Source organism: Cetorhinus maximus, chromosome 5 (assembly GCF_964194155.1).
Source record: "Cetorhinus maximus chromosome 5, sCetMax3.hap1.1, whole genome shotgun sequence".
NCBI classification, from domain to species: Eukaryota; Metazoa; Chordata; class Chondrichthyes; order Lamniformes; family Cetorhinidae; genus Cetorhinus; species Cetorhinus maximus.
Window position 1 is genome coordinate 72,334,862 of NC_135883.1, and position 25,432 is coordinate 72,360,293.

The 25,432-nt window shown below is 42.6% G+C and overlaps 1 protein-coding gene across 3 annotated transcripts in view; it reads right to left on the minus strand.

Annotated features, from left to right (window-relative positions):
- Window positions 1-23,920, minus strand: part of LOC144680721 (macoilin-like) — a 207,830-nt gene extending 183,910 nt beyond the window's left edge. The window contains exons 1-3 of one of the 3 annotated variants that reach the window (XM_078541996.1): window positions 23,799-23,920; window positions 23,570-23,653; window positions 22,754-22,845 (exon numbers count right to left, since the gene is read on the minus strand). In XM_078541996.1, coding sequence (XP_078398122.1) covers window positions 22,754-22,845; window positions 23,570-23,653; window positions 23,799-23,894 — 272 coding nt within the window. In that variant the 5' untranslated portion in view covers window positions 23,895-23,920. Of the gene's footprint in view, window positions 1-22,753; window positions 22,846-23,569; window positions 23,701-23,798 lie in introns of those variants that run through there. The other 2 variants (XM_078541997.1, XM_078541998.1) reach the window with 2 other exon arrangements.
- Between the last annotated feature and the right edge of the window lie 1,512 nt (window positions 23,921-25,432).

A 25,432-nucleotide genomic window follows, 5' to 3' on the forward strand; every position in this document is an offset into this window, starting at 1 on the left:
GAATTTCTGTTGATGATAATCTCTTGCTTGTGTGACACTCTTTTCTGTGCTGAAGAGGCATAAATCTCTTTTATTTAAATGTTAAAATAGCACACAAAGCAATACCATACAAACAAACTCATTGTTTGTCTCCAATTAATGCCAACAGCTTTTAAAAGCACAGCAGGTTGATCAGCATTTAAAGGAGGAGAAGACAGGGTGGGCCCTCTGAAACATCTGTCGTAATTCTGGTAGATGTGTGATAAAACGGCCCCAAGAAAGGCCATCACCATAGGACGTGGTGGGGCTGCGATTGGGCAATCCCAGGGCAGGGTGACTGTAGACCCCTGACCTATCAGCAGCCAAGCAGGACCTTAGCTGTTGATGGACCAAGTGAGAGAAGGCCTACTGGTCACTTTGTGTGTAGTTATGGAGACCTTCTTTAGGTTCAGATAAGCTTTGAGCTTTTGATGAATTAACAAATTATCAAAGAGAGCTAATGGGCAATTAATGAAATGTTTCCAGTGTGGGGCCCAAGTAACCCCTCCCACACTTGCTAATCTGCACCACCGTTTGTGAACCCAGGGGGAAGCTGGGAATCCACCATTGGGATAATAATGAAGGATCTCGCCCCCAACCCAGCGAACTTGAGCATGGTCAGCATTACAGGTCCCATGCAGGCGCATTGTGATATAGATGATCACTGTGGATTTTCAGCCCCTCTAATGTTTGGATGTGATCCCATATCAAAGCTCAGTTCCTCAGTTTCTTTCATTGACATTGGGCTGAATTTTAGCAAACACAGCACCCACCCCCCAACCCCCACTAAACTTGGGAATGGAGGTGATGGTGGTAGGGGAATCCCAAAAACACTGTAATATAAAAGCAAAATTCTGCGGATGCTGGCAATCTGAAAGAAAAGCTACTGTGCCGGCTGGTGTGCCAGTTTCAAAAAGCTATTCCCAGCACCAGCATTAATCACCAGGGCAGAGGGAGGGCAGCACAAGAGTCCCGCTGTCTTCCCTACTGTCAATTAAAGTACTTATAAGTTAAGAGCTTGTTAGAGGGGGAGAGTGGAATTTTGAAACGGGTGCCTGGGTTTCAGGAGGTGTCCATTGCAGATCTGCTGAAGGGAGGCGGGAAAAGAGCGGGAAGCCAGCCATGGCTGCCCCAGAGCATTACCCCAGTCTCATAAATGGGGCAGCGGTGTAAAGGGGATTGCAGCATTTAGCAGGAGGTACCCTTGGCACTGCACAGGTGGCAGAGAGAGTGGGCACTCAGTGCTCAGGCACCTCACAAACACCTACCCACCAAATGACATCACAGGGGCAGAAGAGCAGGGATCAAGGCTGCCAAGGGCAATTGGATGGTTACCTTTCCAAAAGTAAGGCAGCAGCCAGCAATTATCCATGCAATGAGGGGCAGGATGAGGTTTCCAAAAGCAAATAAAAATAAAATATAAACTTAGATTTTTCATTAATAACATGTCTCTGCTCATGGGACAGAATCACATGAGGGGGCATGTTTTATCACATTTTCATTTTCTTTATTATTTTTTGTTCTATCTCTTCATCTCCCTGAGGCAGCTTTGTGCCTCAGGGAGATTATGCAATGCTCACTTGCATACATGCGCCAAGTTCGTGCCCGGCCTGCTCACGATCCCCCCCTCACCCCCACTCACACAAGTAGCGCTCAGCGCGCCGCTCACGTTTAGGCCCGCCAACAGGCAGCAGTCGGCTTCCCGACCACCCCAGCTGGCCCCCACCAAGGCCACCCACCAAGGGCAAAATACTGCCCCATATGACCATCAAGGTATCCAGCGACTAGCTGGATCCATCAACAGAAAGTGCTTTCACAACCTCAACATCCAACTGGTCTGTGACTGCAAGAAGAGTTTGCATTCACTTTTCTGGCAGATGCCATGATTCCTTCATCTTCTGACAGTCCAGTCTGCCCCAGGTCTTCACTCCAAACCCTAAAGTGTGTGGATGGATCCTCAGTGACAAGGGATATCCCTTGAAGAGAAGGCTACTGACCCCTCTCCAGGAGCCCCAGACAGGGGCACAGAGGCAATGCCACTTCTTCAGTAGGGCAACAATGAAGGTGGCATCAGGCTTCAGAAGATGTGATTCTGGTTCCTGGACTGGGTGAGTGGTGTTCTCCCATACCCTCCTGCAAAGTTCTCAGTCACTGTGATGGTCTGCTGCACGCTCCATTACATGGCCCTCCAGAGGCCTGGAAGACAATGAGGCCCAGGAAGGAGAGCTCAATGGGAGAGAAGCAGGGGCAGTAGGTTGGAGAGGAGGAGGAAGGGAAGACAGAAGGAGATGACACTGAACAGAGAGGTGTCCCTGCTCCTCCTGGCCTCCTCCTGCTACACTGCAGGAAGAAGAACTCCCTCCTCTCCTACACTGCCTCCAGCCTTAGATCCAGGTCAGCATCACTGCAGCAAGGGGCAACCCTACCTTGTGCCAGGTGAACAGCTTTCCTGTGACATCTCGCTTTGCTCTGGTACAGTGGATAGCTTTGTCATGATAAGCAGATTTCTCCCTTAAGACAACCAGCAGCCTCAGTGATGACTGCCATGGGGAGTCTAAATCAGTGCCACACTTCATCTGACCCGCCTGTATTCCTGCCCCCACTGGCTCTGATTAGACAGGAAACCATCTCCATATTAATTAATGACTCCCCCAAGTGAAAATCTGAACTTTAATAAGTTTCCCACCAGAGGCAGGCTTCTGATGTGAACACAAGCCTGTTTTTTGTCTCCATGGTGAAAATTCAGCCCATTGACTCAACTTTATTCCTCCTGAAGTTATTTAAAAATAAAAATTGTTCATTTAAAATTGTTAAATGTGCAAACCCCAAAACTAACTAATCCCCTATCCACTTCTGCGTTGCTAAGAAATGCAAACACATTTGTTAATGAGCTAGAAACGCTACAGGCTGAGATTACTGAAGGTCTACATAATAAAAGATTTCAATTCAAAAATTAACATGAACTGAAGTCAGATCCTGAATTAAAGGAATTGGATTCCTGTAAAGTTGTATTGAAGTCCCTATAAATATTTTCATTTTTATCTTTTTAAAAAAGATCTGTAAAGCTTTCAAAATAAATTATTTTCAGCTTGAAGGAAAATTTACAACAGATTCCAAAATGTCAGGAAGTGCAACAAATAAAATATCAAAAATCTAAATATTCCGATGGTAGTATGGTCCCTCTCAAGCCTCCCTACAAAATGACAATGAACTTGGGTTGAAGATAGATGGTCTATCAAAACACTTCAATGTTAAATCTTTGACAACTTGAATTGGAGTTTTAAAACTATCATACAAATCCAAAACAGGTACTGCAAGTAACTCTGCAACAACTTCATAAAATGCTTCAAAAGCACATTTTCAGAGTACAGTCCAGATATAACAGAGTACAAAGTATTCTCAGTTTCCTAGTGAACACAGTTGTTACAATAACTTCTTACATTATAAAGATAGCCAGTTAACTAGCAGAGACGATCAAGATTGAGACATGAGCACAAAGCCCTCTCTAATTACAACAAAGCTGCTCAAAAATAACATTTTGATAACCATTGATATCCAGCAGGCAGCACTGTGAATGTTTAATGAGCAGATTTGTTCAGCCAAAGACTAGCAACAGTTGCAAATCCCATAGACACATGCCCTAGTTCATTATTGCTATTGAATTCTGTATTTCATTCACAGATAGGCAAGTGAAAATCAATTACCATTTAAAAATATAAATATTTTAAAATGTCTAACCATAATGTATGGAACTAAATTGTTTCAAATTGAATTTAAACTTAGAATGACAATCAAAATCTTTATGGAGAATTGGACAGAGGATGCAATTAATGCAACAAATCAATATTCTGAGTAAGTGCACCAGCAGCTTTACAATTCCTGACAGCCAATAAAAAAGACCAATAGCGATTTCACAATGACCTAACGTGGGTTTTACAATGATTCTCTCCCGCTCATTGTTTAGAACACTTTTAATATGTTCCCTCTAAGCTGCAAGTTTGCACATGTTGGCTCTATTAAGTTGCTGTATGTGCGCAGTAGTGCAACAAAATTTAAAGAGCTCGCATACTTAAACAAACCACCCATACGCTACAAAAAAAAGGTATGCTGCTTTTAACCTAAATCACATACAGAACAATGTATTACAGAAAAACGGATTTTCTGAATCTAAAGAATTCCCAAGGCAAAGCCATCAGGTAATTTGTAATTAGTGTACGATGTTCCAAATATCCTGAATGATATTAGATTTTGATTCTCGGTAAGTTCAATGTTTGTTTATCCAATAGGGTGAGCATGGGAACTGGGAGCTTTGGGCCTGTGATGCTGACTGCTTTGTGGAGAGCTCTTTGTTTTCCGGATAACAGCCATGTGGCAATTGGAGAAAGCTCTGCTGCTACTGCAGCACCTAAACCAACTTTGGAAGTGTCCAGTTGCATCAAGGGTTTACAGTATCCTGAAAGAATTGCTATGATTCAACCATGTATTGACTTCTTTTCTATCTGTGTTCATTTCTCTAATACTGACAGTTTTTCTCTCTGCATTTCTGTTACTCACTTCCTGTATGAATATAATTCTCCATTTTTGCCTCCAATTTTCTTTTAATTATTATGTTTCTCTATCCATGTTTCTGTTCCTCACTGTGTCGCTTCACTTTCCACTTTGTCTTCAAGTTTCTTTCTGTTAATCTGTCACAGAGTTCCTGTTAGTTTTTCTTACCTTCCTCTCGCTCTCTACTCTCTTTTTGTCTGTTTATTTGAATTTTGTGATTTCCAGTATTTATCCCTGTTATCTTCTTCATGTATGTCTTGGCAATAAGTCTGTGAAGGACTCAGTGATCCTACTCCTGAGCTAAACAGGTTCCCTGTATTTCTGTGCACAGCTAATAATTTACCAGCCTGCTTGGTTTATTAATGAGGTCCAGAGTGGAAGACATGTCACTGATGTTTGGACTTGTCCCATTTAGCTCCATATAATCCCACAATCCAAAGCCCTAATCACAGAATCACAGAATCACAGTGCAGAAGAGACCCTTCAGCCCATCAAGTCTACACCGACACATGAGAAACACCCGACCTACCTACCTAATCCCATTTACCAGCACTTGGCCCATAGCCTTGAATGTTATGACATGCCAAGTGCTCATCCAGGTACTTTTAAAGGATGTGAGGCAACCCGCCTCCACCACCCTCCCAGGCAGTGCACTCCAGGCTGTCACCATCCTCTGGGTAAAAAAGTTTTTCCTCCTCGCATCCCCCCTAAACCTCCTGCCCCTCACCTTGAACTTATGTCCCCTTGTAACTGACCCTACAACAAAGGGGAACAGCTGCTCCTTATCCACCCTGTCCATGCCCCTCATAATCTTGTGCACCTCGATCAGGTCGCCCCTCAGTCTTCTCTGCTCCAACGAAAACAACCCAAGTCTATCCAACCTCTCTTCATAACTTAAATGTTTCATCCCAGGCAACATCCTGGTGAATCTCCTCTGCACCCCCTCCAGTGCAATCACATCCTTCCTATAATGGGGCGACCAGAATTGCACACAGTGCTCCAGCTGTGGCCTCACCAAGGTTCTTTACAACTCCAGCATGACCTCCCTACTTTTGTAATCTATGCCTTGATTGATAAAGGCAAGTGTCCCATATGCCTTTTTCACCACCCAACTAACATGCCCCTCTGCCTTCAGAGATCTATGGACACACATGCCAAGCTCCCTTTGTTCCTCAGAACTTCCTGGTGTCATGCTGTTCATAGAATGCTTCCTTGCCAAATTACTCCTTCCAAAGTGTATCACCTCACACTTTTCAGGGTTAAATTCCTTCTGCCACTTATCTGCCCATTTGACCATCCCATCTATATCTTACTGTAGCCCAAGACACTCAACCTCACTGTTACCCACCCAGCCAATCTTTGTGTCATCCGCAAACTTATTAATCCTACCCCGCACATAGTCATCTATAACATTTATATAAATGACAAACAATAGGGGACTGAGCACAGATCCCTGCGGTACACCACTGGACACTGGCTTCCAGTCACTAAAGCATCCTTCTGTCATCACCCTCTGCCTCCTACAACTAAGCCAATTTTGAATCCACCTTATCAAATTACCCTGTAACACCATGTGCATTTGCCTTCTTTATAAGTCTCCCATGTGGGACCTTGTCAAAGGCTTTGCTGAAATCCATATAAACTACATCAAATATACTACCCTCATCTACACACCTGGTCACCTCCTCAAAAAATTCAGTCAAATTTGTTAGGCATGACCTCCCTCTGACAAAGCCATGCTGACTATCCCTAATCAAACCTTGCCTCTCCAAGTGGAGATAGATACTCTCCTTCAGAATTTTTTCCAATAGTTTCCTTACCACTGATGTGAGACTCACTGGCCTGTAGTTCCCTGGCTTATCTCTACAACACTTCTTAAATAGCAGAACCACATTAGCTGTTCTCCAGTTCTCTGGCACCTCCCCCGTGGCCAGAGAGGAATTAAAAATTTGGGTCAGAGCCCCTGTGATCTCCTCCCTTGCCTCCCTCAGCAGCCTGGGACACAAATCATCTGGGCCTGGAGATTTGTCCACTTTTAAGCTTGCCAACACCTCCAATACCTTGTCACTCCCTGTATAAATTTGCCTAAGAACCTCACAGTCTCTCTCCCCGAATTCGATGCATTCATCCTCATTCTCTTGGGTGAAGACGGATGTGAAGTATTCATTCAACACTCTACCGATGTCCTCTGCCTCCACCATAGATTGCCCCCTTGGTCCCTTATGGGCCCTACTCTTTCCCTGGTTATCCTCTTCCCAATGATATACTTATAGAATATCTTGGGATTTTCCCTACTTTTACCAGCCAGAGCTTTCTCATATCTCCTCTTTGCTTTCATAATTGCTTTCTTAAGCTCCACCCTGCACTTTCTGCACTCCACTAATGCCTCTGCTGATTTGCTTCCCTTGTACCTGCTAAAAGCCTCTCTTTTCCTTCTCATTGTAACCTGAATATCTCTGGTCATCCATGGTTCTCTGGGCTTGTTACTCCTTCCTATCACCCTAGAGGGAACATGATGAGCCTGTACCCTCCCCATTTCCTTTTTGAACACCCCCCACTGCTCCTCTGTAGATTTCCCCACAAGCAACTGTTCCCAGTCTACCTTGGCCAAATCCTGCCTTATTTTACTAAAATCCTCTCTCCCCCAATCCAAAACATTTTTTTGCAACTTGTCGATTTCTTTGTCCATAACAAACTAACAGGGAGGATAGGATAAGGTAAGGTCCAGGGTAGATAAAAGGAAGAAGTTTTTCAGTGGTTTGTGCTGGCAACTGGCACAATTTTATTGGTTAAAACTCAATATTACCCATGTGTACACTTGGGGTCTCTAAACCTACAATGTGATGGGCTCAATGCCAACTTGAACCTAACTTCTGTGGAAACGATGTAAGTCTCTGTGGGGAGGTTGTGTGAACTCAATATCAGTCATATTTATATTATTGCTTCTCTTTCAGGACATAGAAAGTTTGGCAGTGTGGATTCTTCAATGGCTTGGTTCGATACTCTTTTAAACTTGGGGTGATGGCTTTTCAAGTATGGCTCCTTAACTGTTTTCTTGTCGCTCTGTGTTTATCTGTAACAAACTTAATGTCTTGGTACTTTTTCTGTTACTCCAGTGACTTCTACCAACTGTGTCTTCGGGGCTCTGCGAAGTCTATACTTACATTCAGTCATTTATAACTATGGGACCAGAGGCACTGAAACTGGAGACTGAGCTGGAATACAGGGCTGTGAGAGGGTGTTGGCTATCAAAAAGAGAAAGAAGACAGAAAGACATTAAAGTAATTGGATGGTGAGGTATGAAAGTTTTTGACTAAGTTTTTTTCAGCAAACTATTGATTTTTTGGCTATCTTGACTAATGCATCTTCCCTGGCATTGCCCAGGGTAAATCAACTGATGTTACTTTATAATGACAGGAACCAAACCAGCTCGTCAACAATTTACAGCTAAGTGTGAATCGATGTTCAACTGAGTTAACCCGTTAAGACCACAAATAGTCATTATTGTAAGTTGGCAATTTTTTGTCAATTTTGTTAATTGATGTTGATGAATGAAGTTTACAAATTGGCACCTGCTTATGTGCTTCCAGCTCCAGATCAGAAGAAATTGATGAAATAACTGTCCTTTTTATAGCTTCTTCTCCACTTTGAAGTGACATCCAAAGTGTGAAATCTGAAGTGCGAAATCTGAATTTTGACGAATGTATGGTAGAAGATAATATACATTATATGATAAAGTTTATTTGTAAATGTACGTGGTAGGTTGGGATGAGCAATAATGGCATGGCTTTTTTCCATTGGCTGGATTTATTTGGCTGCACTATGCTGGAAAAAGTTTTTTGGGAGATATAAGTTATTAAAGTATTGCATTTGAAAAAATACAAATGAAGTGGTATCACACAATCCAATATTAACAAACAAAAATTTCACATTTGTATAAAATTCCACACTCCTGAACTTTAACAGAGACATTGGGCTTGATATTCCCGGGCTTTGGGACTGCAAAGTCAAGACCAAATGGTAGCCCCCAGCCCGCACATGCTAGCAATAGGACTGGCTCAGCAATTCTTCCAGAGGCGGCCTCCTGGTTGGCCATCTCTGGGTTCACCATCTAATTAAAGATGGCCAAAATGTAAATGTTTCTGGCTCAATCAGAGGGTTGGAAACTCTGCAGCCTTGGCAGCCCCAATGAGAGGAGTTGGCAGTCTAGAGGCAGGTCGGAAAACGAGACGGCATCTCGGACAGGTAAGTGAAAAATTTAAAATCAGAGGGACCAGGCAGGCAAAGAGCCTTTGCATGGCCCACTGGGGCCTGTACAGGATTGGCCTTCCCTGCCCATGCCCCCCTCTCTGTGGCGGGTAGCCTCCAGCTCCTATGGCCTCCCCGTAGGGCCGCAGGGCCATGAAGCTGGTGGCCTCTCCTCACGGCAAAGGGCCACTCTGGCACTGTCTGGTAAAATGCCAGTGGCATTGGAAAATAACCCTTAATAGCGCATTGAATTTTTTTAATTGGTTGCCTCCATTTGGCAGGCAGCAAATCACATCCAATCCCAACGCTGGGAAACCTCCCCTTTGACAGGACTACATTGGGGAGCCGTCCCAAAGTGGCTCCCCACTACTTTCCCCGCTTCCCTGCTTCCAAACCTGCCACTGGGCCTGGGGAAACCCTGCCCATCAACTTGTTTATAATTATTTTAAACAGATCAATGCTTCTGCTAAAATAGCAGAGGAAGATTCTATGCTGCAATTTCAAGGCACATGATGCTACTGAGTAAATATCTGAAACAAAGGTGTTTATCTTATATACTTCAAGAGATTTGCTCTGATCATTCTACACATCAAAGAGCTTAAAAAGGGAAAGCAGGAAACCTTGGTGCTTACATTTTTTATCCCAGTTGGATTGTTATTATGTCTGACCTCTGTTTAGGTTAACCGAAGCAACAGCTGCTCCTTGTTAGAAATCAAAGGTCCCTGATGCATTGCATGGCACAATACACACAACTAATAATCATAAGGATAATAACCCTTGTCCTATTAGCCAATCTGGCATATACATTTGTTAATATTCCTTGTTGTGAGGAAGATTTTTCAAATTATTACTGATGGTAAAGTTGAAAACACAATTATAAGGACAATGTTTATAATTTCACTACAAACAGTGAACAAAGGAAGACTTCCTTGTGGTAAGGCATTAATGTTTTATATGCAAGGGGATTGAAATTCTGCAGTGGTTCCATCAGTTTTCCATTGCAACTTCAGCAAAAGACTGCTTACAATTCAACTTTTTCTATGACTACAAGTAAGGAGGCACTATATTGAGAGAATAATTTGAAGGTAACTGCAGAATGCTTGACTTTTGTATTTCACAAAAGTCAGTACAAAACCTAACCTGATAAATGAGCTATGCTTTGTATGTGTGGTTAAGCAGGCTCCTCACTTAATTATAAAGCAGAAGGATTATTAGAAGAAAAATGTGCAAAGTACGATAATCACCAGGAAGTATCTTGTTCCAGTGTGAAGCCCACTGATTTCCACTACACACATTGATACTTGGTTCAGAATAAATCTTTCCTTTATTTAATAGTTAGGAAATTCATTCTGCTGCCCTCAGCTGCCGTAAAATAATTTCCGAGGAAACTGCCAAGAAATGTGTTCCTACTGCAATTCATTAGAGCTATTTTGAAGCTTTAGGTAGGTGGAGATTGAATACTTATGTCACCAACTCTGCCTCTTAATCCCTGCCAGTCACACAGCCAGAAGCCAGAGCCAAAAACACAATATGCAAATTCTTGAGATAATCTTCATTATAAAACTTTAAGGTACCAGTCTTTATGAAAAATGACGCTAAGAAGGAAAAATTATATTCTTGAGCTTTGCAGAATTACACCATTGTAAATATTCTTTGTAAGAAAAATGATTCTTATTCGGTCACTTTAATAAAATTGAAAATCCAAGCAGAAGTGACATGTTTATAATTTCAGTACAAACTGGAAACAAAGGAAACATTCCTTGTGTTAAATCAAAGTTTAAAATAGAAGGGAAAGTGGAGCAGCACAATGTGAATTAAAGCACTTCAGCGTGGACTAGTAGAATGTGGCCTATTTCAATTCTTAGGGCATGATACATTTTATAGAATATTGTTTTTAAGGGAAACCTGGAAATTAAAGACCAGTTAGCCTGAAGGATGCTGTGGGGAAATTGCTAGAGTCTATAAGTAAGGATGGGAAAGATGCTGACATAGCAGTAATGTCACTGGATGGGTATCTGTAGAGGCCCCCATTAGTGCTTTGTGGGGCATGGGTTCAAATCCCACTATAGCAGCTGATGGAAGTTAAATTCAAATAATAAAATCTAGAATTAAAAGCTAGTTTCAGTGAGGGAGACCATGAAACTATCATCAATTGTTGTAAAAACCCATCTGGCTCATTCATTTAGGGGTGGAAATCTGCATTTCTTACCTGGTCTGGTCTACATCTGACAAAAGATCCACAGAAATATGGTTGACTCTTAATTGTCCCCTGAAATGGCCTAACAAGCCATTCAATTCAAGGGCAATGGGGGATGGGCAACAAATGCTGGCCTTGCCAATGATGTGAACATCCCATGAAAGAATTTTTTTAAAATGGTGACTAAATACCTTGAAAGTTTTCAGCTTATTTTTTTTATTCATTCATGGGAGGTGGACTTCGCTGGCTGGGCCAGTATTTATTGCTCATTCCTAACTGCCCTTGAGAAGGTGATGGTGAGCTGCCTTCTTGAACTGCTGCAGTTCTTGTGGTGCAGGTATACCCGCAGTGCTGTTAGGAAGAGAGTTCCAGGATTTTGATCCAGCGACAGTGAAGGAACGGAGATATATTTCCAAGTCAGGATGGTGAGTGACTTGGAGGGGAACTTCCAGGTGGTGGTGTTCCCATCTATCTGCTGCCCTTGTCCTTCTAGATGGTAGTGGTTGTGGGTTTGGAAGGTGCTGCCTAAGGAGCCTTGGTGAATTCATGCCATCTCGTAGATGGTACTCACTGCTGTTACTGTGCATTGGTGGTGGAGGGAGTGAATGTTTGTGGATGTAGTGCCAATCATGTGGGCTGCTTTGCCCTGGTCAGTGTCAAGCTTTCTGAGTGTTGTGGGAGCTGCATTCATCCTGGCAAGTGGGGAGTATTCCATCACACTCCTGACTTGTGCCTTGTAGATGGTGGACAGGCTTTGGGAAGACAGGAGGTGAGTTACTCATCACACGATTCCGAACCTCTGACCTGCTCATGTAGCCACAGTATTTATATGGCTAGTCCAGTTCAGCTACTGATCAATGTTAACCCCCCCAGGATGTTGATAGTGGAGGATTCGGTGATGGTAATGTCATTGAACATCAAGGGGCGATGGTTGAATTCTCTCATGTTGGAGATAGTCATTACCTGACACTTGTGTGGCACGAATGTTCCTTGCCACTTGTCAGCCCAAGTCTGGCCATTGTCCAGGTCTTGCTGCATTTGGACAGGGACTGCTTCAGTATCTGAGGAGTCACAAATGGTGCTGAACATTGTGCAATCATCAGCGAACATCCCCACTTCTGACCTTATGATGAAAGGAAGGTCATTGAAGCAGCTGAAGATGGTTGGGCCTAGGATGCTACCCTGAGGAACTCCTGCAGTGATGTTCTGGAACTGAGATAACTGACCTCCAACAATCACAACCATCTTCCTTTGTGCTAGGTATGACTCCAACCAGCGGAGAGTTTTCCCCCTGATTCCCATTGACTCCAGTTTTTGCTAGGGATCCTTGATGCTACTCTTTGTCAGGGCAGTCACTCTGACCTCACCTCGGGAGTTCAGCTCTTTTGTCCATGTTTGAACCAAGGCTGTAATGAGGCCAGGAGCTGAGTGGCCCTGGCGAAACCCAAACTGGGTGTCTGTGAGCAGATTATTGCTAAGCAAGTGTCATTTGATTGCACTGTTGATGACCCCTTCCATCACTTTACTGATGATCGAGAGTAGATTGATGGGGCTGTAATTAGCCTGGTTGGATTTGTCCTGCTTTTTGTGTACAGAACATACCTGGGCAATTTTCCACATCACAGGGTAGATGCCAGTGTTGCAACAATCGTGGAACAGCTTGGCTAGGGGCACAGAAAGTTCTGGAGCACAAGTATTCAGTACTATTGTCAGGGCCCATAGCCTTTGCAGTATCCAGTGCCTTCAGCCATTTCTTGATATCATGTGGAGTGAATCGAATTGGCTGAAGACTGGCAACTGTGATGCTGGGGACCTCCGAAGGAGGCCGAGATGGATCATCCACTTGGCACTTCTGGCTGAAGATTGTAGCAAATGCTGGGTTGGGCTCCTCCATTATTGAGGATGGGGACATTTGTGGAGTGTCCTCCTCCAGTGAATTGTTTAGTTGTCCACCAGCAATCACAACTGGATGTGGCAGGACTGCAGAGCTTAAATCTGATCCATTGGTTGTGGGATCGCTCAGCTCTGTCTATCATTTGCTGCTTATGCCGCTTGGCATGGAAGTAATCCTGTTTTATAGCTTCACCAGGTTGACACCTCATTTTTAAGTATGCCTAGTGCTGCTCCTGGCATGCCCTCCTGCACTCTTCATTGAACCAAGTTTGATATCCTGGCTTGATAATGGTAATGGTAGAGTGGGGGATATGCCCAGTCTTGAATTGCTGGATCTGTTCAAAATCTATCCCATTTAGCACAGTGGCAGTGCCACACAACACAATGGAGGGTAACCTCAATGTGAAGGTCGGACTTCGTCTCCACAGTGACTGTGCAATGGACACTCCGACCAATACTGTCATAGACAGATGTATCTGCGGCAGACAGTTTGGTGAGGATGAGGTCAATTATGTTTTTTTGATTATCTGCTCCTATCACTGCTTGCTTGTCCCTACAACTACCCCACCCTCAACTTCTCTCCCCCCCGCCCCCCACCTTAAACCAGTTTATATTTCACCCCTCTCCTAACTATACTCAGTTCTGTTGAAGGGTCATGTGGACTCGAAACGTCGACTCTTTTCTTCTCCACCGATGCTGCCAGACCTGCTGAGTTTTTCCAGGTAATTCTGTTTATGTTTTTTTCCCCCCCTGTTGGTTCCCTCACACTGCCACAGACCAAGTCTAGCAGCTATGTCCTTTAGGACTCGGCCAGTTCTGTCCGTAGTGGTGCTACCGAGCCATCCTTGGTGATGGACATTGAAGTCCCCCACCCAGAGTATATTCTGCACCCTTGCCACCCTCAGTGCTTGCTCCAAGTGGTGTTCAACATGGAGGAGTACTGATTCATCAGCTGAGGGAGGGCAGTACGTGGTAATCAGCAGGAGGCTTCCTTGCTCATGTTTGGCTTGGTGCCATGAGACTTCATGGGTTCCCGAATTGATGTTGAGGACTCCCAGGGCAACTCCCACCCGTCTGTATACCACTGTGCTGCCACTTCTGCTGGACCTGCCCTGCTGGTGGGACAGGACATATCCAGGTGGTGTCTGGGACATTATCTGATATGATTCTGTGAGGGTGACTATGTCAGGCTGTTGCTTAACTAGTCTGTGAGACAGCTCTCCCAATTTTGGCACTAGCCCTCAGATGTTAGTAAGGACTTTGCAGGGTCAACAGGACTGAGATTGCCATTGTCATTTCCGGTAAGTCTATGCCCGTCGGGTTTCATTCCTTTTTTGTGACTTTATAGCAGCTTGAGTGGCTTGCTAGGCCATTTCAAATGCCATCAGCCACATTGCTGTGGGTCTGTAGCCACATGTAGGCCACACCAGGTAAGGATGACAGATTTCCTTCCCTAAAGGGCATTAGTGAACCAGATGGGTTTTTACAACAATCGACAATTATTTCATGGTTATCATCATCAGGCTTTTAATTCCAAATTTTTATTGAATTCAAATTCCACCATCTGCCATGGCAGGATTCGAACCCCGGTCTAGTCCAGCAAAAATACCATTATGCCATCGCCTCCCCAGCACAGATTTGCAAAGGTTAGGTCATAACTTACAAATCTGATTGGATTTTTTGAAGAGGTGACTAAAGTAACAGATAACGAAATGTCTAAAGGCGTTATTTGAATGGACTGCCAGGAGGCATTTGATAAAGTCCCTCAAAAGAGACTGTTGTCTAAAGCCCATGGAATTGAAGGAAAACTACTGATCTGGTTAGGAAATTGGCTCAGCAGAAGAAAACAGAGGATGGGGATAATGAGCAGGTCATATACTTGGCAGGATGTGATGAGTAGTGCTGATCTTCGTTTGGGCCTCAGATATTCACTGTACTCATTGATATCTTAGGTGATGGGATAGAAAGCCACATAACCAAATTTGCTGTTGACACAAACATAGGCGGTATTGTAAGCAGTGAAGGGAAATGTAAAATTATAAAGAAATATTCATTGGTTAAGTGAAAAGGGAAAACTGTAGCAAATGGATGTCAATGGAGGAAAATGTGAGGTAATCCACTTTCGATCTTAAAAGGATACAATGGTGAAAAGCAAGAAACAGTGGAGGTCTAAAGAGGCTTGGGGTTCAGACATAAAGGTCATTAACACCTCATGAACAGATATATAAAATAATCAAAAATGACCATTGAATGCAGGCCCTTATATCCAGAAGACTAGGGTACAATGAGGTAGAAGTTATACTTCAGCAATACAAAATCTTGGTTAGACTCCACCTGGAGAATGATGAGAAGTTCAGGGCACCACACCTTAGGAAGGATATATTTGTCTTGGAAGGAGTGTTGGTGTAGATTTACCAGAATGATACCTGGACTTCAAGGGTTAAGCCACAAGGAGAGATTAAACCATCCAGGTTTATTCCCTGGAATTTAGAAGGTTAAGGGGTGATTTTATCAAAGTATTCAAGATATTAAGCGGAACAGATCGGATACAATTCCTCTAATTGGGGAGTCTAGGACAAGGGAACATAATCTAAAAATTAGAGGCAGACCTTTATCAGTGAAGTTGGGAAAGGCTTCCTCATGCAAAGAGCATTAGAAGTTTGGAACTCTCTTCTGCAAATGGCAATTGATGCTGGATCAATTGTTCATTTTGAAACTGAAATTGATAAATTTTTATTAGCTAAAGGTATTAAGGGATATGGGGCAAAGTCAGGTGTTTGGAGTTAGGTCGCAGATCATCCATGATCTCACTGAATGGCAGAATAGGCACAGGCATGGACTAAATGGCCTAATCCTGTTCCTATGTTCGTTTCTGTATGTTATAATGTTGATTATTTCAAATGTTTTATCTTTGATTTTAAGATTATTTTATTATTTATCATAAATCAGTAAATGTTATCGCAATAGTTGATTTTACACAGGTATAAATAATTGATTAATGCAAACTAAACATTCAAAGTTGCAGCATTGGACAATTATTAGGTAGGTGAAACTGACAAAGAAAAGCACGTCTAAATTTAAGAATATGTTTAAATATCTATATTGAAAGCCTTGTATATGGTATGCATTTCCTATAAGCATTTCATTTGCTTCCTCTTATACTTATCCTGGTGCATTTTGTTGATAAGACCCTTATTGTTATAGAATATATCCTCCAACATAAAGTGGGTAATATCATAAGAGTATATATATTAAACATTTTATTTTTAGCTTGCATGCTTTGTGCATACAGGAATGTCACAATATGTTATTTCCACTGCACCCAGGTATCATCCCTGAATGTTAGATTTATTATATTAAACTTACATTTCCCTACACATTAACCATTATACTTGCCTTCCATTTCTTTCAGCTTTGAATTCTCATCATTAAGTAAAAGATGCTGTGTCATTACACACTAGCCGCTTCATGCTGTTTTTTTATTAATCCTAATCTTAATGTTGACCTGGAGTGCTGACTGGCTTGTTCTTATTTCCAGATGCTGAGCCGGCTCCCTCATCCCATCTCTACTCCCATCTACAACCCAGAAATCAACATGCAGCCCTGGCCAGATGACTCCCCTTTCCCACCAACATGCAGCCCAACAAGCCTACATTCCACATTCGTTTAGATAATATCACCACCTTCAACACCTCTTTGTTCCTTTGTCTGTGACATCTTTTGATTATCTGCTCCTATTGCTGCTTGCTTGTCCCTACAACCACCCTCCCCCCCAACTTCTCTCCCCCCACCCCCTCCACCTTAAACCAGCTTATATTTCACCCCTCTCCTAATATTACTCAGTTCTGTTGAAGGGTCATGAGGACTCGAAACGTCAACTCTTTTCTTCTCCGCCGATGCTGCCAGACCTGCTGAGTTTTTCCAGGTAATTCTGTTTTTGTTTTGGATTTCCAGCATCTGCAGTTTTTTGTTTTTAGCCTATATTCCTAGTTAAATCTCTCCCCTGATTAGTGCCCTTAAACCATCACCAGAAAATGCAGCTTCTCTCCACCAGCTACTAACCATCGCCTGTAGCCCACAATCCAGCAACAAATTAACAGTTGCAGTCCTGGTTGAATCTGTCCCTAACTAATCACACAAACCGTACCACAAATCACCACTCACCTGAAAAAGAAAAGAAAAAGAGAGTCAGGAGTATTAAAGGGCAGAGATAGAAGAACAAAGGAAAGAGAGAGGAGCAGAAGAGGAAATAGTGAGAAGCAAGAGCAGAGAGAATGAGAAGCAAAAGGAGAGAGGGAGGGGAATTAGAAGAGGAGCATAGCAACAATACAGAGATGGCAGAGGCAGCTTAGAGAGAGAGGCGGCCGAAATCTGCCAGGATAGTGGAAAATAAGATATTGCGGTGTACCATACCTGTCTGTCATGAGTGCCATGTGCTATTGCCTATTTCTGTTATTGCCATTTGTTGGCACTATCTGATGGAAAGTACTACTAGCCTTAGGGTAGTGATGGTAAAGCATCCAAAATTCAGCAGTGGAGGAACAAAGCCTAGTCAGGACATCCTCTTCCTGCAATCTTGCACCTTCTCACTTATCAAGTTGTCAACCTTGGCCCAGTGGTGGTGCTCTCTCCTTGTGTCAGAAGCTCTTGGGTTGTGGGGGGTGACCCTGCTTCAGTTGGTGGCGGAACCTGGGCAGTATATTGCCCATGGCAGCCAATTAAGAAGCTGCTATTAGGTCTGCGACCCACCCCAAGACCTGCCAGCCCCATCAGAGGGCCGAAAGCTCAACAGCCTCAGCAATGTCACTACTAGTGGTCACTGTGGAGGGGGTTCCTGCGGATGCAGGAAGTGGCGCTTAACTGGTCACATAAGTGGCTCAATTGGCCTCCCAACAGGCATCCAAGCCACCATCTTTTTCACTGCTGGCAAAATGGGATGGCAGCAGGAAGAATCGGGTATCCCTGATTTTGCCAGTCTTCCCACCTTCCAGCCCATCACAAAGGACCCAGAAAATTCTGGCCATGAAGTCTGCTGCAGTGTAAATCCCCATTGCTCAGTAAGCACACGTAGGATCAATGACTGTAGTCACAGGTAGGCTAAATTTACATGACATCTCCTTTAAAATGAAAAGCATTTTCTGAGAATATGAAAATTTTGCATTGACGTTTGCTTTCTCTATTTCTTCTTGACTCCTCTCATTCACCAGGTTTCACCCTGTAAGCAGATAGATGCCCTAATACCTTTGCTAAACAGATTCTGGGACTACTACCTGCAGGTGCATGGAAAAAGGTCCAGAATTATGGAAAAGTCCCTATCATCAGCATACTACCTATTGTCAGCTTGGCTGCATATAACGCACTCAAAAAGTTGTCTTACTCCAGCACTTGGACACATAGAACTACGCTGCCCAGTGCAGTAATGAGTGTCTGCTGCTTTGTTGGAGGTGGTGTCTTTCAGATGAGATGCTCAGCTGGGGCCTCATCTGCTTTTTCAGGTAGACACAAAATGTCATGGTACTTTTTTGAAGAACAGCAGGGAGTTCTCCGGCTCTCCTGCCTGACACAATTCCTTAACCAACACCATCAAAACCCATTAGAAACATAGAAAAATAGAGGCAGGAATAGGTCATTTGGCCCTTCGAGCCTGCTCCACCATTCAATATGATCATGGCTGATCCTCTATTTCAACAACATACTCCCGCTCTCTCCCCACACCCCTTGACGCATTTAGAGTCTAGGAATATAGTTCCTTCTTAAATATATGCAGTGACTTGGCATCCATAGCCCTCTGTGGAAAAGAATTCCACCGGTTCACCACCCTCTGAGTGAAGAAGTTTCCCCTCATCTCAGTCCTAAATGGCCTACCCTATATCCTGAGATTGTGATCCCTTGTTCTAGACCCCCACCCCCAGCCAGAGGAAACATCATCATATTATCCAGTCTGTCCAGGCCTGTCAGAATTTTATAAGTTTCAATGACCTCTCATTCTTCTAAATTCCAGCGTATACAGGCCTAGTCGGCCCAACCTCTCCTCATATGACAATTCTGCCATCCCAGGAATCAACTTGGTGAACCTTCGTTGCACTTCCTCTATGGCAAGTATATCCTTTCTTAGGTAAGGAGACAAAAACTGCACACAATACTCCAGGTGTGGTCTCACCAAGGCCCTGTATAGCTGCAGTAAGATATCCCTGTTACTGTACTCAAGTTCTCTCACAATGAAGGTCAACATATCATTTGCCTTCTTAACTGCTTGCTGCACCTGCATGCCTGCTTTCAGTGATTGGTGTACCAGGACACCAAGGACACCCACATTTCCCAATCTATCACTATTTAAATAATACTCTGCCATTCTGTTTTTCCTACCAAAGTGGATAACTTCGCACTTATCCATGTTACACTGCATCTGCCATGTATTTGCCCACTCACTCAACTCGTCTAAGCTGCCTTGAAGCCTCTTAACATCCTCCTCACCACTCACATTCCCACCTAGTTTTGTGTCATCAGCAAACTTGGAAATATTACCTTTGGTTCCCTCATCTAAATCATTGATATATATTGTGAATAGCTGAGGTCCAAGAATTGATCCCTGCCATACCCCACTGGTCACTGCCTGCCATCCTGAAAAAGGCCCATTTATTCCTACTCTCTGTTTCCTGTCTGTTAACCAATTTTCAATCCATGCCAATATATTACCCCCAATCCCATATGCTTTAATTTTGCACACTAACCTCTTATGTGGACTTTATAAAAAGCTTCCTGAAAATCCAAATACACCACATCCACTGGTTCTCCTTTATCTATTCTTCTAGTTATGTCCTCAAAAAACTCCAGTAGGTTTGTCAAACATGGTTTCACTTTCATAAATCCATGTTGACTTTGCCTAAGCCCGTTGATATTTTCTAAGTGTCCTGTTATCACATCCTTTATAATAGACTCTAGCATTTTCCCTACCACTGATGTTAGGCTAACCGGTCTGTAATTCCCTGTTTTTTCCCTCCCTCCTTTTTTAAGTAGTTGGGTTATATTTGCCACCCCCCAATCTGCTGGGACTTTTCCAGAATCTGCAGAATTTTGGAAGATGACAACCAACACATCCGTTATTTCCATAGCCACCTCCTTTCGTTCCCTGGGATGTAGATTATCGGGCCCTGGGGATTTTAATTTCTCCAGCACTATTTTTTTAGTAATGCTAATTTTCCTCAATTCCTCCTTCTCACTAGGCCCTTGGTTCCCTAGCATTTCTGGGAAGTTATTTGTGTCTTCCTCTCTGAAGACAGAACTAAAGGAATTGTTTAATTGCTCTGCTATATCCTTCTTCTATATTATAAATTCTCCTGTTTCGTACTGTAAGGGACCTACATTTGTCTTCACCAATCTTTTTCTTCTTACATACTTATAAAAGCTTTTACAGTCCTCTTTTAAGTTAAGTTAAGTCTTTAAGCAAGCTTACTCTCATACTCTAATTTTCCCCTCTTAATCAATCTCTTGGTCCTCCTTTGCTGAATTCTAAACTGCTCCCAATCCCCAGGCTTGCTTCTTTTTCTAGCAACTTTATATGACTCCTCTTTGGATTTAATACTATCCTTAATTTCTTTTATCAGCCATAGTTAGGCCGCTTTTCCTGTTGTGTTTTTGCACCAGAAAGGAATATATAACTGTTGCAATGCATACATTCATTCCTTAAATATTAGTCATTGCCTATCCACCATCATGCTTTTTAATGGAGTTCCCCAATCTCTCTTAGCCAACTCATGCCTCAAACCTTTGTAGTTTCCTTTGTTTAGATTTAGGACCCTAGTTTTGGATTGGACTTTCATTTTCCATCCTAATGAAGAATTATATCATTTTATGGTCACTTTTCCCTAAAGGACCCCAACACAACAAGATTATTAATTAACCACTTCTCACTGCACAAAACCAAATCTAGGATAGCCTGTTCCCTAGTTGGTTCCTCGACATATTGATCTAAAAGCTATCTCATACACACTCCAGGAATTCATCCACCACAGTATTATTGCTAATTTGGTTTGCCCAGTCTATATGTATATTAAAGTCACCCATGGTTATTGTAGCACCCTTGTTACATGCATCTCTAATTTCCTGTTTTATACCATCCCCTACCTTACCACTACTGTTTGGAGGCCTATAGACAACTCCCACTAATGTTTTCTGCCTTTTGTTGCTTCTTAGCTCCATCCAGACTGATTCTACATCTAGATTTTCTGAGCCAATATCTTCTCTCACTATTGCATGGATTTCATCCTTAATTAACAATGCCATGTCACCTCCTTTTCCTTGTTGCCTATCCTCCCTGAATATTGAATCCCCTTGGATATTCAGTTCACAGCCTTGGCCACCCTGCAGCCATGTCTGTCTAATCACAATCATATCCTAACTATTTACATCTATTTGTGCTGTTAATTCATCTACCTTATTGCGAATGCTCCGTGCATTCAGATACAGTGCCTTTAGACTTGTCTTTTTACACATCTTTGTTTGTACTATGGCCCTATTTGCTGCTATTCCTTGTTTCCTCTGCCTTCCACTTTTGCTCTTTACTTTTCTGTCTTTCATTCCTATCTTTGTTTCCCTCTCTTGTGTCTCCCTGCTCAGGTTCCCATCCCCCTGCCAGTCTAATTTAAACCCTCCCCCACAGTACCCCTGAGAGGATATTGGTCCCGGTCTTGCTGGGGTGCAACCCATCCAGCTTGTCCCATCTTCTCCAGAATCAGTCCCAATGCCTCAGGAATCTAAATCCCTCCCTCCTACACCATTTATCCAGCCACACATTCATCTGGTCTATTCTCCTATTCCTGATCTCGCTAGCTCATGGAATTGAGTGTAATCCTGAGATTACTACCTTTGAGGTCCTGCTTTTTAATTTATTTCCTAGCTCCCTATATTCTGCTTGCAGGACGTCGTCCCACTTTTTACCTATGTCATTGGTACCGACATGGACCACAACCTCTGGCTGTTCACACTCCCCCTTCAGAATGTCCTGCAGCCACTCAGTGACATCCTTGACCCTGACACCAGGAAAGCAACATACCAACCTGGTGTCACATCTGTGGCTGCAGAAACGTCTATCTGGCCATTCACCTGGCCATTCATCTCATTACCATTTATGAAACCTCACTGTTTCCAAACCTGTTGTTACCATTGCCAATAAAACACTTCAGAAGTAATTCATTGGCTGCAAATCACTTTCCTGAAGATTTATATAAACACATCAAATTTTTCGTATCTTGTGAAATAAGGACACAGCATTCTGCTAGTCCATTACAAATTGCAAGATCTCTGCATTTTCTGATGAAATGTACAAAATCAGTGCGTATTATTTACTCATGACAACCGTTTAATTATAGTATTAATCCTTCAAGATTGCTGACATGTAGCATTTAAATATTACGAATATCGTAATGAAACTTTAATTATATTGTATGCATATTTCTATATTGTTGGATTGATGCGCGATACTATTCCAACAGTGAAGGGAGAATAGGGGTGTGATTTTACCAGAAATAACTTTATCAAAAACCATATCTTATCACAGCAAACGATTTCTCACATCAGTCACTAGATTTACTGTTTCCCTGACAACTAGCATGTTAGCAATGCAAATACGTCCTCCTGTTGTGTAATTGTCGATATCACGTGCTTAAATTACAGCTATAACACAATGTAAAACTTAGATAGAATGTCACTAATTCATAGGGCTGGCATTTCAGTTCATACCATTTGTTGAGTGTGAAGTAAGCAATGTATACGTTCTCAAAGTGGAGGGGAACTTTACCAATATAAAAAGTATATTCATGGATAATTCCCTTTTGTTCGCATTCTTCCTACCTTTCCATCTTTTCTTTGTACCAATTTATTCCCCTTTCATTCTCTGTCACGCAGTAGGTTAACCGACCGTTCATAGTCAATGGGCAGAAAATCTAGAATCATTTAAAAATGAGCAACGTTACTGATAGACCTTCTCACGGTGGGTGATCTTTTATCTCTTTAATGAAAATAATATCTCCGGGGGACTGAGGTGTTACGTTGATGCTTCGCAACCTGCATGTTAATATCTCTCTGTGCCCCGACTAAGCAGCATATCGCCCGTGTCTACATCCAGCTCACTGGGAAGGGGCTGGAGACCTTGCTGTTGGTTTAACGTTTATTTCACGGGCTGACTGAGGGACCAGCCCATGACCCTCGCACGCAGCCAATGTGCAGCTGAATGGAAGAGACAGTCTGATGTCTCAATAAAACCAGAGAGATCAGGAGACATCCCAAACGGCCGTCTGTATAAACCAGCCAGACAAAGAGAGAGGTGTTTAAAGAAAGATGTGGCTGAATGAAACCGCGCCACTCCTGAATGATGTGCTGAATGATCGTTGGCATGATGCCACGTTACTGCTGCAGGTGGAGGTAACTTCTGTTGACAAGTTCAATTGCAAAGGGACAATATACCTATTTATAAATTCACACTTAAAATACAAATATATCTGTCATCAATTGACTGCATGGAGGGGGAAGAGAGAGGGTTCATGTTTCATTTCCATACATGTCTGTGCGGTGCCGACTGGCTGCAAAGGCAATGAGTAACCGGGTGATGTTCAAACAATAAAACCCGGTAGACGGCACAACACAAAGAACATCGGGAGCAACCCTTACCTTTCCGAAACTCCTTCCGTGGTCTTGCTGGCTTTTAAGGGTCGCATCATCTCCGTCAGTCGCCCACTTACATCGACCAGTCTGCTGTTTACGTTTGGAAATAAATATCGCGCCACAAAGAATGAAAACATAGCCACATCAAGAAATTCAGATGCAAAAATTTAGATGCCAAAACCCGCCCCAATGCCCCCCGACGTACACGCACCCACTCCCCACCCCCAGCTCTTACCCTGGCCTCTGATGTGTGTGTGGATTTACGCAGCTTCCAGGCTCTTGAGATGTTTGTACAAAAGATGATACAGCCTTTCATTCTTCTCCCCACCATTTATATCAGTCTTCTAGCATTGGCTTCGGTAGCATTTAAAGCGCAATTAATCCAAGGTCATGTTTGGTTGGTGAAAATACAAACAATGTTATCCATTAAAATGCACACAGGCGAAGCCACATATTACGGATTGCAATCATTAATGACTTAATGACAGTCAAACCATATGCGCCACTCTGTCCTGATAGTAAAGGCTTAGAGAAATCTCAGATGATAATCGAGCATATTTCATTCAGGGCTCTTTGGTGTTTGCATTTGTGCAATGAGTTATGAGCCATCGCCAGACTGAGCAGTGGAAATGATGATGAATATGTTCATGGGTAAAGTGGTTCTTCTTAAATGCAATGTCAAATTATAGTTTAAATAGCTATAGGGGATAATCGGATTTTATCAACCTGGTACATCAAGAGTCTATGTATTAGGAAGTGTACAAATGAAATTGCCGCTAAAGTGTGATATCAATGATCATATTAGGAAACCTAAGTAACTTTGACCTGGTAAAGTACTGCTCAGGAAATGTGCACAAAAAGGCATGTTTAAGGATAAGAAATAGACCAGGCACTAAACAACTTTAATCTAGATTCACAGGATCATAGAAATTACAGAATAGAAAGCCATTCAGTTCATTAAGTCTATACAGGCCTATACAAGGAGATCTATGCTCTAAGCCCATTCCTCTGTCCTTTTCTATAATTCCTTTTTAAATACTTATACAGCTCTGTGGGACTATAAGATAATATCAAATCCAGAACCTAGTTTGTCTCCATGTTTTCTACCTGTAATCTCACCAATCCTAGTATTACAAATCTAGATCTACTCGTGCCTCCATCCTGTTATGGGTATACTTCCTTTTTCACTGCCCTTTATCCAAAAATGCACTACTTTATATTTCCCTGCATTTAACTGCCACCTACCTACCTGCTCTGTTAGTCTGTCTATGCTGTCCTGAATTCTCTTGCAGTATTCTAATAGTTGGCCATTCACACTAATTGGATGTTACAAATAAACTTCAATATCATTCATTTTGTGCTTATAATTATGTTCTGAGACTCCCTACATCATGGTTAGTGGAATAGTTCAGGAGAGAACTATGGTTAGAAATAATTTAGAGAGAGCTACTTAGGATTAGGTAGCACAAAACCAGGTCATTTGGCCCAAACAGTCCCTGCCAGTATTATGCTCCACTTGAGCTTACTCCCATGTTTCCTTATCTAAACGCAACATCATAACCATCAATACCTTTTCCTTCATTTCCCTCATTTCCACTTAATTTCATCTGTATTATTTGATTCAAACATTTCCAATGGTAGTGAGTTCCACATTTTTACTGTTCCTTGGGTGAAGGAGTTTCTTCTGAATTTCCATTAGATTTCTTGGTGATTATCTTATATTGATGGCTTCTAGTTATGCTCTTCCCCACAAGAGGAAACATCCTCTCTGTCTCCATTTTTTAAAAACCTATCATAAATGTAAAGACCTCTATTAGGTCAGTACGCAACCTCTTTTTTTCCCAAGAGAAGAAACCAAGGCTGGTTAAA